Genomic DNA, 17,856 nt, shown 5'->3' on the forward strand with positions numbered 1-17,856 from the left:
TAGGGTTAAGGCTACAGTTAGGGTTAAGGCTACAGTTAGGGTTAAGGCTACAGTTAGGGTTAAGGCTACAGTTAGGGTTAAGGCTACAGTTAGGGTTAAGGCTACAGTTAGGGTTAAGGCTACAGTTAGGGTTAAGGCTACAGTTAGGGTTGGGGCTAAAGTTAGGGTTAGGGTTTGGATTACATTTGCGGTTGAGAATAGGGTTGGGATTAGGGTTAGGGGTGTGTTTGGATTAGGGTTTCAGTTATAATTGGGGGTTTCCACTGTTTAGACACATCATTCTGCGTTGAAAAAGTAAAACAGTGCTCCTTCCCTTCCGAGCTCTCCCGTGTGCCCAAACAGGAGTTTACCCCAACATATGGGGTATCAGCGTACTCAGGACAAATTAGACAACAACTTTTGGGGTCCAATTTCTCCTGTTACCCTTGGGAAAATGCAAAACTGGGGGCTAAAAAATAATATTTGTGGGAAAAAAAGATTTTTTATTTTCACGGCTCTGCGTTATAAACTGTAGTGAAACACTTGGGGGCTCAAAGTTCTCACAACACATCTAGATAAGTTCCTTGGGGGGTCTAGTTTCCAATATGGGGTCACTTGTGGGGGGTTTCTACTGTTTAGGTACATTAGGGGCTCTGCAAACGCAATGTGACGCCTGCAGACCATTCCATCTAAGTCTGCATTCCAAATGGCGCTCCTTCCCTTCCGAGCCCTCCCATGCGCCCAAACGGTGGTTCCCTCCCCACATATGGGGCATCAGCGTACTCAGGACAAATTGTACAACAACTTTTTGGTTCCAATTTCTTCTCTTACCATTGGGAAAATAAAAAATTTGGGGCGAAAAGATAATTTTTGTGAAAAAAAATGATTTTTTATTTTTACGGTTCTGCATAAAAACTTCTGTGAAGCACTTGGTGGGTCAAAGTGCTCACTACACCTCTAGATAAGTTCCTTAGGGGGTCTACTTTCCAAAATGGTGTCACTTGTGGGGGGTTTCAATGTTTAGGCACATCAGTGGCTCTCCAAACGCAACATGGCGTCCCATCTCAATTTCAGTCAATTTTGCATTGAAAAGTCAAATGGCGCTCCTTCGCTTCCAAGCTCTGTCATGCGCCCAAACAGTGGTTTACCTCCACTTATGGGGTATCGGTGTACTCAGGACAAATTGTACAACAAGGTTTGGGGTCCATTTTCTCCTGTAAGCCTTGGTAAAATAAAACAAATTAGAGCTGAAGTAAATTTTTTGCGAAAAAAAGTAAAATGTTAATTTTTATTTAAACATTCCAAAAATTCCTGTGAAACACCTGAAGGGTTAATAAACTTCTTGAATGTGGTTTTGAGAACCTTGAGGGGTGCAGTTTTTAGAATGGTGTCACACTTGGGTATTTTCTATCATATAGACCCCTCAAAATGACTTCAAATGAGATGTGGTCCCTAAATAAAATGGTGTTGTAAAAATGAGAAATTGCTGGTCAACTTTTAACCCTTATAACTCCCTAACAAAAAAAAATTTTGTTCCAAAATTGTGCTGACGTAAAGTAGACATGTGGGAAATGTTACTTATTAAGTATTTTGTGTGACATATCTCTGTGATTTAATTGCATAAAAATTCAAAGTTGGAAAATTGCGAAATTTTCAAAATTTTCGCCATATTTCCGTTTTTTTCACAAATAAACGCAGGTAATATCAAAGAAATTTTACCACTATCATGAAGTACAATATGTCATGAGAAAACAATATCAGAATCACCGGGATCCGTTGAAGCGTTCCAGAGTTATAACCTCATAAATGGACAGTGGTCAGAATTGTAAAAATTGGCCCGGTCCATAACGTGCAAACCACCCTTGCTAAAGGGGTTAAACCTTTTTATTGAACTGATCAATGTGCATCTGTAAGGTCATATTCCATTAAATTACCGTAATAACATTAGTCTCAACTGTTAGGTTCTCCAGGACCCTTGCTTACTTTTCATTCCCTTTCCGTTTCCACATTTTTTTGCCACCCTTCCTTGTGTGTTTCCTAAAGGGGGAATACTTTGTAAGGTGGATGGAGCTTTTTGTTCAAAAATTGTTTGTTGTGCATTAGGTAAATCTTTTGTGGCACTGGAATCCTAATCTATTGTCCAGCCATCCTGGTTTGATCTTTTTGTTGGGAGTTTTCCTACCCCTTTGAGACTTGTTTCTTTGCATAGCATAGAAAAATTCCTTTGCAGTTTATTCCAAATAAATATATGTCCAGATTCAAAACCATTTTTATCTTTAATAAATTTATCTTTTTCTCTAACGGAACCAATTTTTTTCTCCAACTTTAAAAAAAAGTTTCAGGCTTGATTCATGGTGCTTTTTCTAAGGGCTCATACTGACTTGCACGAAACTCGGATGAGTCTCGCACGGCAATACCTGGCACTGTACCTGGCACAGCGGAGCATGCGGCTCCATGTATTCCTATGCGGCCGCATGCTCCGATCTGAGTGCCGGCAGCAGTGCCGGGTATTGCCGTGCGAGACTCATCCGAGTTTCGCACAAGTGAGTATGAGCCCTAACTCTGTGCAGACGACTTCATGCTCTTTTCATTTTGCTTCAACACCAATTTCATCAAGTCTAGAGAACATTTTATATGAATAGTCCCATTCACTTTGAAAGTCCATGTCATCCTGAAATTGTGAAATTTCCTTGTGAATACATAAACCACGAGGCACTCGTTCCAATTCCTCATATGATTTCAATGATTTAATTGTCCAGAATAGGTGTTTTATTTTTTCGGAGAGTATGCTGATTTTGTGATCCAATGTTCTAATGCCCATGACTTGTAACTCATGTTTCATGTTACTGTCAGAGAAAAATTCACTTGTGTTAATCCTTCCTGCTAAAATGCCGCACTCTGCCGTGTGATTTTCATTAGGTGCGTTTTTTGGATCTATAGCTCTAATCCAATGTGGATGTGCCAGACAAAAAAAAGTACAAGGAGTCCTGAATTCAATATATTAGAATGGCCACTTTCCATGGAGAGAAAGTACTGCACCTACGAGGTATCACTATTTGAAAAGAGATACAGGTGGTGCTCAGCAAGATGAGTATTCAAAGTCCATATTTCAAGTATGAGAAAAATGCTGCACTCACCATTTCTTTGAAAAAAATCAATCCTTCATTTCAGCTTCAGACAAATAAGCAGCAGGCAGTGGATGGCAGGCAAGGGGTGCAGGGATATGTGAGACAGCCAATGGCCGTTTCGCCTTGAACACAGTGCTTCTACGGGTTCAAACATCTAGTGACAGAATGATAATCCACTAAAATGTGTTTTAAAAATCTTGTTAAAGATCCCCTTCAAGCTTGTTTTTAAACAAGTTAAACAAGCCAGCTCTCTCTTAGCTCTTTTTTTATAACCTCCACATGCCTAGTAATTGGTAGATAGAGAGAAAAATCTAGGTATACTGGTGTAAATGGGGGATGCTACATATTTCCGGGGGTAAGTATGCTGCTAGCGGTGCGGCTATTTTACAATCATATCATAATGAGATAGTACCTGCAAAAGTCCCTAGAGGTCAGAGATAATATCTCATGAGGAACATGCTGGATAAATCAATAAATGAATAATAGCCTATGCGTGCTTACCCATGGTATAGCCGGACAGCGTACCCACTATGCACCAGGAGCCCCTTGACGCACGTTTCGCCGCCAAGCTTTTTCACAGCTGTGAAGGACACCCATCTATTTTGCCGTAAACTAATTTTAAAGAAATTACATTGTCAGAGGAATGCAGACTCAAACCTCTCCAGCGATGTGGAACGTGAGGCTCTTGAAGCATTGGAAGATCTACTGAGGGAACAATGCTCTGATGATGTAGGTAAATTTCCCACTTCTGTTGGGTCCAGATCTCTCACCTTCCCCCCCTTGTCCCTATGTCCACAAGTAGAAATCTTCTGTAGACTGGTCACGGAGGATTTAAGGAAAATCCCGAGATACAGACGTAATGATAACCTTACAGGTCCGCAGAGGAGGGCCCTGAGGGAGTTACAAGCATTAGAGTCTGTCGTTATTAAACCTGCGGACAAGGGGGGGAATGTGGTGATCTGGCCAACTGACAAATATGAGAAAGAGGCTTTTCGTCAGCTCAGAAACAAAACTACCTATCAGATTTTCACAAAACCCGACACAGACCTTCTCCAGAGAGTTGGAATTAATTTTATCTAGTGCTGATGAGTCTGGTATTGTTCCCAGAAAGGTCCTGGATGGACTGTTGCCCAAATTTCCTAAAACCCCGACTTTTTACCTTTTACCAAAGGTACATAAGGACATTGTCAATCCCCCCGGTCGTCCTATTGTCTCTGGCATAGGAGGGTTGAGTGATGGTGTTTGTAAATTTATTGATTTTTATCTTAAACCATTGGTTGAAACCCTCCCCTCCTATGTCAGAGACACTACTGACGTACTGACTCGGGTCAATGGCCTGTCCCTCGAAGCGGGCATGTTATTGGTGACCATCGATATTGAGTCATTATATACCTCGATTAGGCATGAGGATGGACTTAGGGCGGCCCGCTTCTTTCTTGAGACGGCCAACTGGGATGGCCACTTTTCTGAGTTTATTCTGGATTTGATTCAATTTGTTTTGACCCATAATTATTTTGTTTTCAAAGATAGTTTTTTTTTTTACAGTTACAGGGTACCGCGATGGGCGCGGCATGTGCTCCGGCCTATGCAAATTTGTTTCTTGGATACTGGGAGAGATCCATCTTCCAGGGAGATGGAGCACGTGCCGCGGACCCAGTGGTGGGCTGGTTTCGGTACATCGATGATGTACTGATGATTTGGAACGGTGACGAAGCCAGCCTATCCACCTTTATGCGGGATCTGAATGACAATTCTTTTAATTTGAAGTTTACTTATTTTTGGCATCAGAAGAAAATTAATTTTCTTGACATTACGTTGTGTGTCGCGGAGGATGGTTCCATCGAAACGGATCTATACCGCAAAGAGACATCTGTGAACTAATTGTTACACGCCTCCTCGTCACACAACTACTCTGTCATTAAAGCCATCCCAGTTGGCCAATTCTTGAGGGGGAGGCGGCTTTGCTTTACTGATGCTCGCTTTGAGGGGCAGTCCTTGGCCCTTGTCGACCGATTCAGGGCTAGAGGATTTAGCCTTAGATGTATTAAGGCAGGATATAGACGGGCTAGAGCCCCAGTGAGGGAGGACCTTTTGACACAGTCCAAGCAGAAAAGATCTACGGGCAAATCTGAAATTAGATTTATATCTACTTCTAATTGCCACTGGGATCGGATGCGGGAAATTTTGGTAAGGTACTGGTCGATTTTACAGACTGACAACACTCTTGCCACTCAGTTACCACAAGCCCCACGAGTGACACAACGCAGAGGGAGGAATCTCAGGGATAATCTTGTGCGAAGTCACAATGTGGCAGCACAAAAACCTTTTTTTACCACTGGTTGCCCGCGCGTTGGATGTTTTCCATGCGGTTCGTGTGTCGCGTGTCCGAATGTACTTAGATGTGAGACCTTCAAAACCTCTGATGGGAGCAGGGAATACAAAATTCGAGAATATATTTCGTGCAATACCACTGATGTGGTTTATTACGCCACTTGTCCCTGCTCCCTCATTTATGTCGGTCTCACATCTAGGGAACTCAAAATAAGGACACGAGAACACGTACGCGACATCCTAGCTGGTAAAGATGCCTTGGATGTGTCACTGCTAAAAACCATACCAAGGCATTTTAGGAAATGCCATGGCTCCGATCCCAGTGGCCTGAAAATTAGGGGTATTGATGGAGTACATGGTGGCATCAGGGGTGGCAATCTGAGCCAACTACTGGCACAACGAGAGTGTAGGTGGATTGTCACCCTTGATACCATGGCCCCAAAGGGCCTTAACGAATCTATCAGTTTTGCTCCGTTTCTATAGGTAGTATCTTTAGCCGTGCTCCGTTTTTGTGGATGGTGTCCTTCCTATTGTGGTGTGCGCCAATTTTTCGATGGTGCCAACCTTTTGGCGCTTTTCGTTCTTTCGGTGCGCCCCATGGAATTGATACTTTTGTTTTATGGGTCTGAGTCCTCATCCTCTCCCGATCTACTCTGTTGGGTCGCCTACTGTTTATTTTTATGTGTTTTTTATATGTTTTTTTTGCTTATTGTTCTTTTTCCTTTTCTTTATTTAGTTTAGTTATGCTGGTCGGCCTGACCTGTTTGAGATCGTTTTTTCCTGCTGCTCTAGAATCGCCTTCCTCTTTGGAATCACTGGGATGAATCTTTGAGGACACACTCTTCGTGCAATATTTTCTTATAAGTGTTATTGTATTCATATTAGTGACCACTTGTATATTAGGAAGTTTTTCTTCCTTTTTATATTTTGTGTTTTGTAATGCTGCATATGTAGTTATTTACTGTATATTTATGGTAGTTTTCACATACTTTTTTGTGTTTTTTTATTTTACATATATTCACATACGGTTTCACATCCACTGTATGTGCCACAATGTATATTTTGTGTCTGTGGCTGTACTCTTTATTAATGCGGTTCCATGAATGTTTTGGCAGCTTACCGCTGTGGTTGGGGATGGATGATGTGTTATTAGTATTTGTCATTCCCACCGCGGCAGTATTTTAGTATATGTGTCTCTTATAATATGGCCGCACCTGTAGTCTTCAGTTTAATGGCCGCTTTGGGTGCGCAGGCGCAGTGTGGACCCAGTCCTCTCCACTCCTCCTTTGGTTATCTATATCTGTCATGTGCGCATGTCAGATGACGTCACGCGCCGGACTTCCGCCATAATGCGCGCATGACGATGACTGCCACAGGCGCTGTGGAGCCTGGGTTCAAGTGCGCAGGCGCCGGACTCCAGCGGTAGTTCCGGTCTCTGGACTATTTAAAGGTATTTAAACAGCTGATTGTTAACCCCTTTTGAAAAAGCTTGGCGGCGAAACGTGCGTCAAGGGGCTCCTGGTGCATAGTGGGTGCGCTGTCCGGCTATACCATGGGTAAGCATACATAGGCTATTATTCATTTATTGATTTATCCAGCATGTTCCTCATGAGATATTATCTCTGACCTATAGGGACTTTTGCAGGTACTATCTCATTATGATATGATTGTAAAATAGCCGCACCGCTAGCAGCATACTTACCCCCGGATATATGTAGCGTCCCCCATTTACACCAGTATACCTAGAGTTTTCTCTCTATCTACCACCTGCTTTGGTGTATAATTTTAATTGGTCATACGTTTCTGATATGTATTTTTGTGTTAATAAAATTATTTTTTCTACTATGATTTTTGGGATTCTTATACTCCGTTTTCTTGCTGTAGTACATGTTTGTTGGAGTTGTCCTGGTGAACCAGTGTGTCTGGACATTGTTTTTGGGAGAGCCACACTATATTGCTCTCGGCCATATATTACGTGTATGTTTCATGATTCCTTGTTTAATGCCTAGTAATTGTTCACACAGGTAATATACAGATGATCAGGTTTTTAAATACATCAGATAGGGATTGCATACATTAGTTAGGACTGCTCTGATATGGGTATACCGTGAAGATTGGTAGAGCAGCTTAGTATACATTTTTTGCAAAAAACGTATCAACCAAATACCCTGTTATTTACATCTTTTACTAGCACTTGCGGATTACTGCAAACATTTTTTCAAACTGAGTGTTTTTGGTTTTACTATTCTCTTTTGTGTCTTCAGGTTTCTTGGTGGTGTGTGAACATGATCATACAGACTTGTTCACTGTGCAAGTAGCCCATGTGTTCCTGTTTCCATGATTGTTCTCTTGTGTCTACAAGACTGGGGAGTTCCACCACTCCTCTTGGGCTAGCTGCACAAAAGCTGTTCTGCCCTGTATGCACACATGGATTTTTCCTCTCTGAACCCTGTTCACACAGGTAATATACAGATGATCAGGTTTTTAAATACATCAGATAGGGATTGCATACATTAGTTAGGACTGCTCTGATATGGGTATACCGTGAAGATTGGTAGAGCAGCTTAGTATACATTTTTTGCAAAAAACGTATCAACCAAATACCCTGTTATTTACATCTTTTACTAGCACTTGCGGATTACTGCAAACATTTTTTCAAACTGAGTGTTTTTGGTTTTACCATTCTCTTTTGTGTCTTAATGTATATTTTTTGTCTGTGGCTGTACTCTTTATTAATGCGGTTCCATGAATGTTTTGGCAGCTTACCGCTGTGGTTGGGGATGGATGATGTGTTATTAGTATTTGTCATTCCCACCGCGGCAGTATTTTAGTATATGTGTCTCTTATAATATGGCCGCACCTGTAGTCTTCAGTTTAATGGCCGCTTTGGGTGCGCAGGCGCAGTGTGGACCCAGTCCTCTCCACTCCTCCTTTGGTTATCTATATCTGTCATGTGCGCATGTCAGATGACGTCACGCGCCGGACTTCCGCCATAATGCGCGCATGACGATGACTGCCACAGGCGCTGTGGAGCCTGGGTTCAAGTGCGCAGGCGCCGGACTCCAGCGGTAGTTCCGGTCTCTGGACTATTTAAAGGTATTTAAACAGCTGATTGTTAACCCCTTTTGAAAAAGCTTGGCGGCGAAACGTGCGTCAAGGGGCTCCTGGTGCATAGTGGGTGCGCTGTCCGGCTATACCATGGGTAAGCATACATAGGCTATTATTCATTTATTGATTTATCCAGCATGTTCCTCATGAGATATTATCTCTGACCTATAGGGACTTTTGCAGGTACTATCTCATTATGATATGATTGTAAAATAGCCGCACCGCTAGCAGCATACTTACCCCCGGATATATGTAGCGTCCCCCATTTACACCAGTATACCTAGAGTTTTCTCTCTATCTACCACCTGCTTTGGTGTATAATTTTAATTGGTCATACGTTTCTGATATGTATTTTTGTGTTAATAAAATTATTTTTTCTACTATGATTTTTGGGATTCTTATACTCCGTTTTCTTGCTGTAGTACATGTTTGTTGGAGTTGTCCTGGTGAACCAGTGTGTCTGGACATTGTTTTTGGGAGAGCCACACTATATTGCTCTCGGCCATATATTACGTGTATGTTTCATGATTCCTTGTTTAATGCCTAGTAATTGTACAGTTTAGACTAGGTTCACATTCATACTGTGCTCTGTGTTTGGGTTTCCGTAAAAATCAGGGCCACATGAGGGATTGTTATTAATGTGACCGAACACAGATTGCTGGTGCTCAAAGCAAACCTGTCAGCAGGATTTTTCTTATAAAACTACAGGCATTGTCATGTTGCTACTATTATACAGATTAAAATGATATATGGGGTGAAGAAATCCGTCTTGTGGTTCTTGTGTAATCCGTGTTAGAAGTTTTCAGTTATTGTTATGCCCGTGCTGTGGGGCGGGACTGTAGACAGAGTCTTATCTTCCTGCTCTAAGCCAGAGAAACCAAGGAAAGACCTGATCACAGGCCGCCCCAATGCACAAAGCCTGTCTGTCTCTATGATGAGGAACATGTTTGTGCTTTGGGGCGGCCTGTGGGCAGGTCTCTCCTTGGTTTCTCTGGCTTAGAGCAGGAAGATAAGACTACCTACAGTCCTGCCCTGGAGCGCAGGCATATCATTGACTGAAAACTTTTAACACTGATTACAATGACACTGATCACAATATTGGGACTTGCTCAACTATTTAAGTTCCGCTAGTTAAAGGGAACCTATCACCACAAAAAAAGCTATTTTCCTGCAGATGTGGGGTTAATATGCAGGTTAATAGCGTTACTAGCCTGAACGTAGCCAAACGCTGCGGGGAGAAAATGAACTTTTTTCCCCCTGCAGCATTCCAGTCACCGCTCTATGTATAGAGAGCAACAGCTGTAACCGCGCTCTGGCCCTGACACTAGCTCTGCATTAGAGCCAGCTGTCAGTCAGGGCCGGAGGGTGCGGTGTCTGAAACTGGATGCTGCCGGGGAGAATAAAGTTCAGTTTCTCCCTGCAGCGTTTGGCTACGTGCAGGCGCCGACCAGGTAACGGTATTAACCTCCAGGTCACATTTAATGAAGAGGAATCAAAGTTGGTGGGAGTGCTTTTTTTTAATGTGCCCAGAGATGTCCAAAACATTTGATACCCCCTTAATGGTCTTATTTTTATTTGTCCAGGATAAAAGTAACACATCAGCATTGGAGCTGCATGATGTAGATAAGAAATTGGTTGAAATTGTGAAGACTTCTCTTACCAATGATGACATTTTACGATACAGCCGGCAACTTGTATTACCGGAGTTTGGTGTTAAAGGCAAGTGCTGTGTTTCCTGTACATAGATGTCTAATGTGTGTCTGACAAGCAGTATTTAATTTAACTATCCATAATTAGATTTTAGCCTGTAGAAGAGAAATAATGTGTGTGGTGTTATTGCTATGGTTTTTTTTTTTTTTTTTTACTTAACCCCTTAGCGACCAAGCTAATTTTGACCTTAATGACTAAGACAAATTTTACAATTCTGACCATTGACACTTTATGAGGTTATAACTCTGGAACGATTTAGCGGATCCCACTGATTCTGAGATTGTTTTTTCATGATATATTGTACTTCATGTTAGTGGTAAAATTTCTTTGATATGACTTGCGTCTTTTTGTGTTAAAAAAAAAACAACAAAAAAACAAAACAAAACAGAAATTTGGCAAAAATTTTGAAAATTTAGCAATTTTCAAGCTTTTTAATTTTTATGCCCTTATATCAGAGAGATGTCACATTTTTCCCACATTTTTCTACTTTACATCAGCACAATTTTTGGAAAAAAAATTTGTCAGGAAGTTATAAGGGTTAAAAGTTGAGCAGCGATTTCTCATTTTTACAACAATTTGCAAAATCATTTTTTTTTTTTTTTTTTAGGAAACACCTCACAGTTACCCCAAAGTTACACTATTCTAAAAACTGCACCACTCAAGATACTCAAAACCACATTCAAGAAGTTTATTAACCTTTCAGGTGCTTCAACAGGAATTTTTGAAATGTAGAAGGAAAAAATAAATACTTTTCTTTCACAAAAATTTTCCTTTAGACCTATTTTTTTTCTTTAATTTTGCAAGGGTCACGGTAGAAAATGGACCATACAATTTGTTGTGTAATTGCTCCTGAGTGCGCAGCTTCCCATTATGTGGAGGAAAACAACTGTTTGGGTGCACGGCAGGGCTTGGAAGGGAAGGGTGATCTGCAGTACCAAGACAGGTTATCAATCTTGGGGTTATTCAGTATGAAAAAACGAAGGCTTAGGCTTCTTTCACACTTCCGTCGGTACAGGGCTGTCACAAAGCGTCGGCGCGACGTACCGACAGACGTTGTAAAAATTCGACACAGCGTGGGCAGTGGATGCAGTTTTTCAACGCATCCACTGCCCATTCTAAAGCCCCAGGGAGGAGGGGGCGGAGTTCCGGCCACGCATGTGCGGTAGGAATTGCAGGACCCGACGTACGAAAAAACGTTCCCTTGAACGTTTTTTCGCTACGAAGGTCCGCCATATACTGACACATCCAGTGCACGACTGACACGACGGATGGCCATACGTCGCGATCCCTCTGCAATACAAGTCTATGGGGAAAAAACGCATCCTGCAGGCACATTTGCAGGATGTGTTTTTTCCCCAAAACGACGCTTTGTGACGGATCAATAAAGACGGAAGTGTGAAAGTAGCCTTAGAGTGATCTTATTACAATGTCAAACATATGAATGAACATGAGTGGTTGATAATACAGATTTGGTGACATGTTTCTATTAGACTTTTCCTCTGATTGTTTCTCTCCTGGTTTTGACTTACAAATGCTGAGGTAAAAAACTCACCAAATACTCAACTTGTGCACGTGGCCTAATGATTGTTGCAAATCTTAGTCTGCAACTACAACAAGGGGCATCCTCTACATCTTGAATGTAGAAGGTTTAATCCTTATCACAGACCGCGCAGTAAAATAATGGATGCTCTGCAACGTGATTTCGTAATGGTTGATTCACTACAAAAGTTGAAGCTTGATGCCTTTTTTTTTAATATAACAAATTTAAACTCGATGAACTCATGAACCTATGAAACTGACTTAAGCCTTATTTTTTTTTTTTTTAAACCTTCGTCCAGCTGAGTAGGTACAATTGTAACTATTCCGTTTTAAAATTGCAATAACTTTTTTTTTCGAAAAGCCGTAGAGGGCTGAAATTTCGTGACATCTCTGCAGTTTTGGTCCAGAATATATTGGCCAAATTTCAATAAAATATATATGAAGGTACAGTTGTACCTCTGCAGCCTGTTAACGTTGTAAATTATGCAGCCTGACAAAGGTTAAATTTGTTTATTAATTTCAGAATAAACCACACAATACACACATTTGCATTTATTATCAGGTACAGCATAAAGTACAGATAATTATATTGCATTGTTGAATATGCGAAAAGGTGCGTACTTTATTCATAACAAAAAAAATATTGTACCTATTATTGCAAGGACAGCAAATTGTGTATGTCAAATCACTGATATCCTATAAATCACCTATTATATAACATCAACTACAATAACTACTAGTGCGCCTCTTAAAAGAAAACTCCGCATTATTTTGTCCTTCATGCGATGCCCCCTAAACCATAAACCCAGCTTCCTGTAACAATATCTAATTAGTATGGATCTATAGAGTATGATAAGAGGAGTTCCATCTACTCCAGATCTTCTCAAATTTGCCTGGACATCCTCTATTTTGATACAATGTACGTTCATACGGGATAACTGAATTCACCAATTCAACTCAAGCTCTAAGAGATGGGCAAGAACCACCCATCCACCGTAGCGCCAATACCTTCCGTGCCATAAAGAGTGTCTCTCGTAGAAAAATCCCAGTATAATGGTCCCATGTCTCCGCATCCCACACCCCAAATAAGCAGGTCAGTGGCTCAAGAGGGACAGGGATTGACAACAGAGATGTTAATAATGTCGTCACCTCTTTCCAGTAATGAAGAATAATAGGGCATTTCCATATCATATGGATAAAATCTGCATCTAATGAGTAACATCACAAACATTCTGGCGAGTGGGGATGACCCATTTTAAAAAGTCGCGTCGGTGTCAAATAGGACTGATATATTATATACATCTGGGTCATCCTATTGTTGATTGATGGGGAGACCTTAGTACATCAGGAAGAAGTCCCTCCCATTTCCCCTTAATGGATTGTATAGTAGACTCAACTCCCACAGACAGCAGATAGGTATATAAAGAGGAAATAAGGCCTTGAGGACCTTGCGAATTAAGAATTCCTATTAAAGGTAGAGATGAAATAGCTCTACCTGTGTTATGTAGGCAATCCAGTAACACAGTGTGCAGCAATCAGAGCACATACAGTGATCTGACAATAACCCAAAAACAATAGAACGAGCTCTGAGACGTGGAATCTCTGTAGACCGCAATACCTGAACCTATCCTAACACAACTAAAGGCAGCTGTGGATTGCGCCTGTCACTACCTATGCAACTCGGCACAGCCTGAGGAGCTGACTAGCCTGAAGATAGAAATACAAGCCTGACTTGCCTCAGAGAAATACCCCAAAGGAAAAGGCAGCCCCCCACATATAATGACTGTTAGCAAGATGAAAAGACAAAACGTAGGGATGAAATAGATTCAGCAAAGTGAGGCCCGATATTCTAGATAGAGCGAGGATAGCAAAGAGAACTATGCAGTCTACAAAAAACCCTAAAGCAAAAACCACGCAAAGGGGGCAAAAAGACCCACCGTGCCGAACTAACGGCACGGCGGTACACCCTTTGCGTCTCAGAGCTTCCAGCAAAAACGAATAGACAAGCTGGACAGAAAAAACAGCAACAAAAGCAAAGAAGCACTTATCTAAGCAGAGCAGCAGGCCACAGGAAAGATCCAGGAGCTCAGATCCAACACTGGAACATTGACAAGGAGCAAGGAAGACAGAATCAGGCGGAGTTAAATAACAAGGCAGCCAACGAGCTCACCAGAACACCTGAGGGAGGAAGCCCAGAGGCTGCAGTACCACTTGTGACCACAGGAGTGAATTCAGCCACAGAATTCACAACAGTACCCCCCCCTTGAGGAGGGGTCACCGAACCCTCACCAGAGCCCCCAGGCCGACCAGGATGAGCCACATGAAAGGCACGAACAAGATCTGGAGCATGGACATCAGAGGCAAAAACCCAGGAATTATCTTCCTGAGCATAACCCTTCCATTTAACCAGATACTGGAGTTTCCGTCTAGAGACACGAGAATCCAAAATTTTCTCCACAATATACTCCAATTCCCCTTCCACCAAAACAGGGGCAGGAGGCTCAACAGATGGAACCATAGGTGCCACGTATCTCCGCAACAACGACCTATGGAATACATTATGTATGGAAAAGGAGTCCGGGAGGGTCAGACGAAAGGACACAGGATTGAGAATCTCAGAAATCCTATACGGACCAATAAAACGAGGTTTAAATTTAGGAGAGGAAACCTTCATAGGAATATGACGAGAAGATAACCAAACCAGATCCCCAACACGAAGTCGGGGACCCACACGGCGTCTGCGATTAGCGAAAAGTTGAGCCTTCTCCTGGGACAAGGTCAAATTGTCCACTACCTGAGTCCAGATCTGCTGCAACCTGTCCACCACAGAATCCACACCAGGACAGTCCGAAGACTCAACCTGTCCTGAAGAGAAACGAGGATGGAACCCAGAATTGCAGAAAAATGGAGAGACCAAGGTAGCCGAGCTGGCCCGATTATTAAGGGCGAACTCAGCCAACGGCAAAAAGGACACCCAATCATCCTGGTCTGCAGAAACAAAACATCTCAGATATGTTTCCAATGTCTGATTGGTTCGTTCGGTCTGGCCATTAGTCTGAGGATGGAAAGCCGAGGAAAAAGGTCAATGCCCATCCTACCACAAAAGGCTCGCCAGAACCTTGAAACAAACTGGGAACCTCTGTCAGAAACAATATTCTCAGGAATGCCATGCAAACGAACCACATGCTGGAAGAACAAAGGCACCAAATCAGAGGAGGAAGGCAATTTAGCCAAGGGCACCAGATGGACCATTTTAGAAAAGCGATCACAGACCACCCAAATGACTGACATCTTTTGAGAAACGGGAAGGTCAGAAATGAAATCCATCGAAATATGTGTCCAAGGCCTCTTTGGGACCGGCAAGGGCAAAAGCAACCCACTGGCACGTGAACAGCAGGGCTTAGCCCTAGCACAAATCCCACAGGACTGCACAAAAGTACGTACATCCCGTGACAGAGATGGCCACCAGAAGGATCTAGCCACTAACTCTCTGGTACCAAAGATTCCTGGATGACCAGCCAACACCGAACAATGAAGTTCAGAGATAACTTTACTAGTCCACCTATCAGGGACGAACAGTTTCTCGGCCGGACAACGATCAGGTTTATTAGCCTGAAATTTTTGCAACACTCGCCGCAAATCAGGGGAGATGGCAGACACAATGACTCCTTCCTTGAGGATACTCGCCGGCTCAGATAAACCCGGAGAGTCGGGCACAAAACTCCTAGACAGAGCATCCGCCTTCACATTTTTAGAGCCCGGAAGGTACGAAATCACAAAATCGAAGCGAGCAAAAAATAACGACCAACGGGCCTGTCTAGGATTCAAGCGCTTGGCAGACTCGAGATAAGTAAGGTTCTTATGATCAGTCAATACCACCACGCGATGCTTAGCTCCTTCAAGCCAATGACGCCATTCCTCGAATGCCCACTTCATGGCCAGCAACTCTCGGTTGCCCACATCATAATTACGCTCAGCAGCAGAAAACTTCCTGGAAAAGAAAGCACATGGTTTCAACACTGAGCAACCAGAACCTCTCTGTGACAAAACCGCCCCTGCTCCAATCTCAGAAGCATCAACCTCGACCTGGAACGGAAGAGAAACATCTGGTTGACACAACACAGGGGCAGAACAAAAATGACGCTTCAACTCCTGAAAAGCTTCCACGGCAGCAGAAGACCAATTAACCAAATCAGCACCCTTCTTGGTCAAATCGGTCAATGGTTTGGCAATGCTAGAAAAATTACAGATGAAGCGACGATAAAAATTAGCAAAGCCCAGGAACTTTTGCAGACTTTTCAGAGATGTCGGCTGAGTCCAATCCTGGATGGCTTGGGCCTTAACCGGATCCATCTCGATAGTAGAAGGGGAAAAGATGAACCCCAAAAATGAAACTTTCTGCACCCCAAAGAGACACTTTGATCCCTTCACGAACAAAGAATTAGCACGCAGTACCTGGAAAACCATTCTGACCTGCTTCACATGAGACTCCCAATCATCAGAGAAGATCAAAATGTCATCCAAGTAAACAATCAGGAATTTATCCAGATACTCACGGAAGATGTCATGCATAAAAGACTGAAAAACAGATGGAACATTGGCAAGTCCGAACGGCATCACTAGATACTCAAAATGACCCTCGGGCGTATTAAATGCCGTTTTCCATTCATCTCCTTGTCTGATTCTCACCAGATTATACGCACCACGAAGATCTATCTTAGTGAACCAACTAGCCCCCTTAATCCGAGCAAACAAGACAGATAACAATGGCAAGGGATACTGAAACTTAACAGTGATCTTATTAAGAAGGCGGTAATCAATACACGGTCTCAGCGAACCATCCTTCTTGGCTACAAAAAAGAACCCTGCTCCCAGTGGTGATGACGATGGGCGAATATGTCCCTTCTCCAGGGATTCCTTCACATAACTGCGCATAGCGGTGTGTTCAGGCACGGACAAATTAAATAAACGACCTTTAGGGAATTTACTACCAGGAATCAAATTGATAGCACAATCACAATCCCTATGCGGAGGTAGGGCATCGGACTTGGGCTCTTCAAATACATCCTGAAAATCAGACAAGAACTCTGGGACCTCAGAAGGAGTGGATGACGAAATAGACAAAAATGGAACATCACCATGTACCCCCTGACAACCCCAGCTGGATACCGACATAGAGTTTCAATCCAATACTGGATTATGGGTTTGTAGCCATGGCAACCCCAACACGACCACATCATGCAGATTATGCAGCACCAGAAAGCGAATAACTTCCTGATGTGCAGGAGCCATGCACATGGTCAGCTGGGCCCAGTACTGAGGTTTATTCTTGGCCAAAGGTGTAGCATCAATTCCTCTCAACGGAATAGGACACCGCAAAGGCTCCAAGAAAAAGCCACAACGTTTAGCATAATCCAAATCCATCAGATTCAGGGCAGCGCCTGAATCCACAAACGCCATGACCGAATACGATGACAAAGAGCATATCAAGGTAATGGACAGAAGGAATTTGGACTGTACAGTACCAATGACGGCAGACCTATCGAACCGCTTAGTGCGCTTAGGACAATCAGAAATAGCATGAGTGGAATCACCACAGTAGAAACACAGCCCATTCAGACGTCTGTGTTCTTGCCGTTCAACTCTGGTCATAGTCCTATCGCACTGCATAGGCTCAGGTTTAATCTCAGACAATACCGCCAGATGGTGCACAGATTTACGCTCGCGCAAGCGACGACCGATCTGAATGGCCAAAGACATAGACTCATTCAAACCAGCAGTCATAGGAAAACCCACCATGACATCCTTAAGAGTCTCAGAGAGACCCTTTCTGAACAAAGCTGCCAGCGCAGATTCATTCCACAGAGTGAGTACAGACCACTTCCTAAATTTCTGACAATATACTTCTATATCATCCTGACCCTGGCACAAAGCCAGCAAATTTTTCTCAGCCTGATCCACTGAATTAGGCTCATCGTACAGCAATCCGAGCGCCAGGAAAAACGCATCGACACCACTCAATGCAGGGTCTCCTGGCGCAAGAGAAAATGCCCAGTCCTGA

The 17,856-nt window shown here is 42.8% G+C and overlaps 1 protein-coding gene across 4 annotated transcripts in view; it reads left to right on the plus strand.

Annotated features, from left to right (window-relative positions):
- Positions 1-17,856, plus strand: part of MOCS3 (molybdenum cofactor synthesis 3) — a 115,337-nt gene that overhangs the window by 12,786 nt on the left and 84,695 nt on the right. For 3 of the 4 annotated variants that reach the window (XR_011321963.1, XM_069769473.1, XM_069769476.1), the window contains exon 2: positions 10,130-10,265. Coding sequence is in view for 3 of the 4 variants with exons in the window: in XM_069769473.1 (XP_069625574.1) it covers positions 10,130-10,265 (136 nt within the window). In the remaining variant the exon portion in view is untranslated. Of the gene's footprint in view, positions 1-2,903; positions 3,026-10,129; positions 10,266-17,856 lie in introns of those variants that run through there. The other variant, XM_069769475.1, reaches the window with a different exon arrangement.

Source organism: Ranitomeya imitator, chromosome 5 (genome assembly GCF_032444005.1).
Source record: "Ranitomeya imitator isolate aRanImi1 chromosome 5, aRanImi1.pri, whole genome shotgun sequence".
Taxonomy (NCBI): Eukaryota; Metazoa; Chordata; class Amphibia; order Anura; family Dendrobatidae; genus Ranitomeya; species Ranitomeya imitator.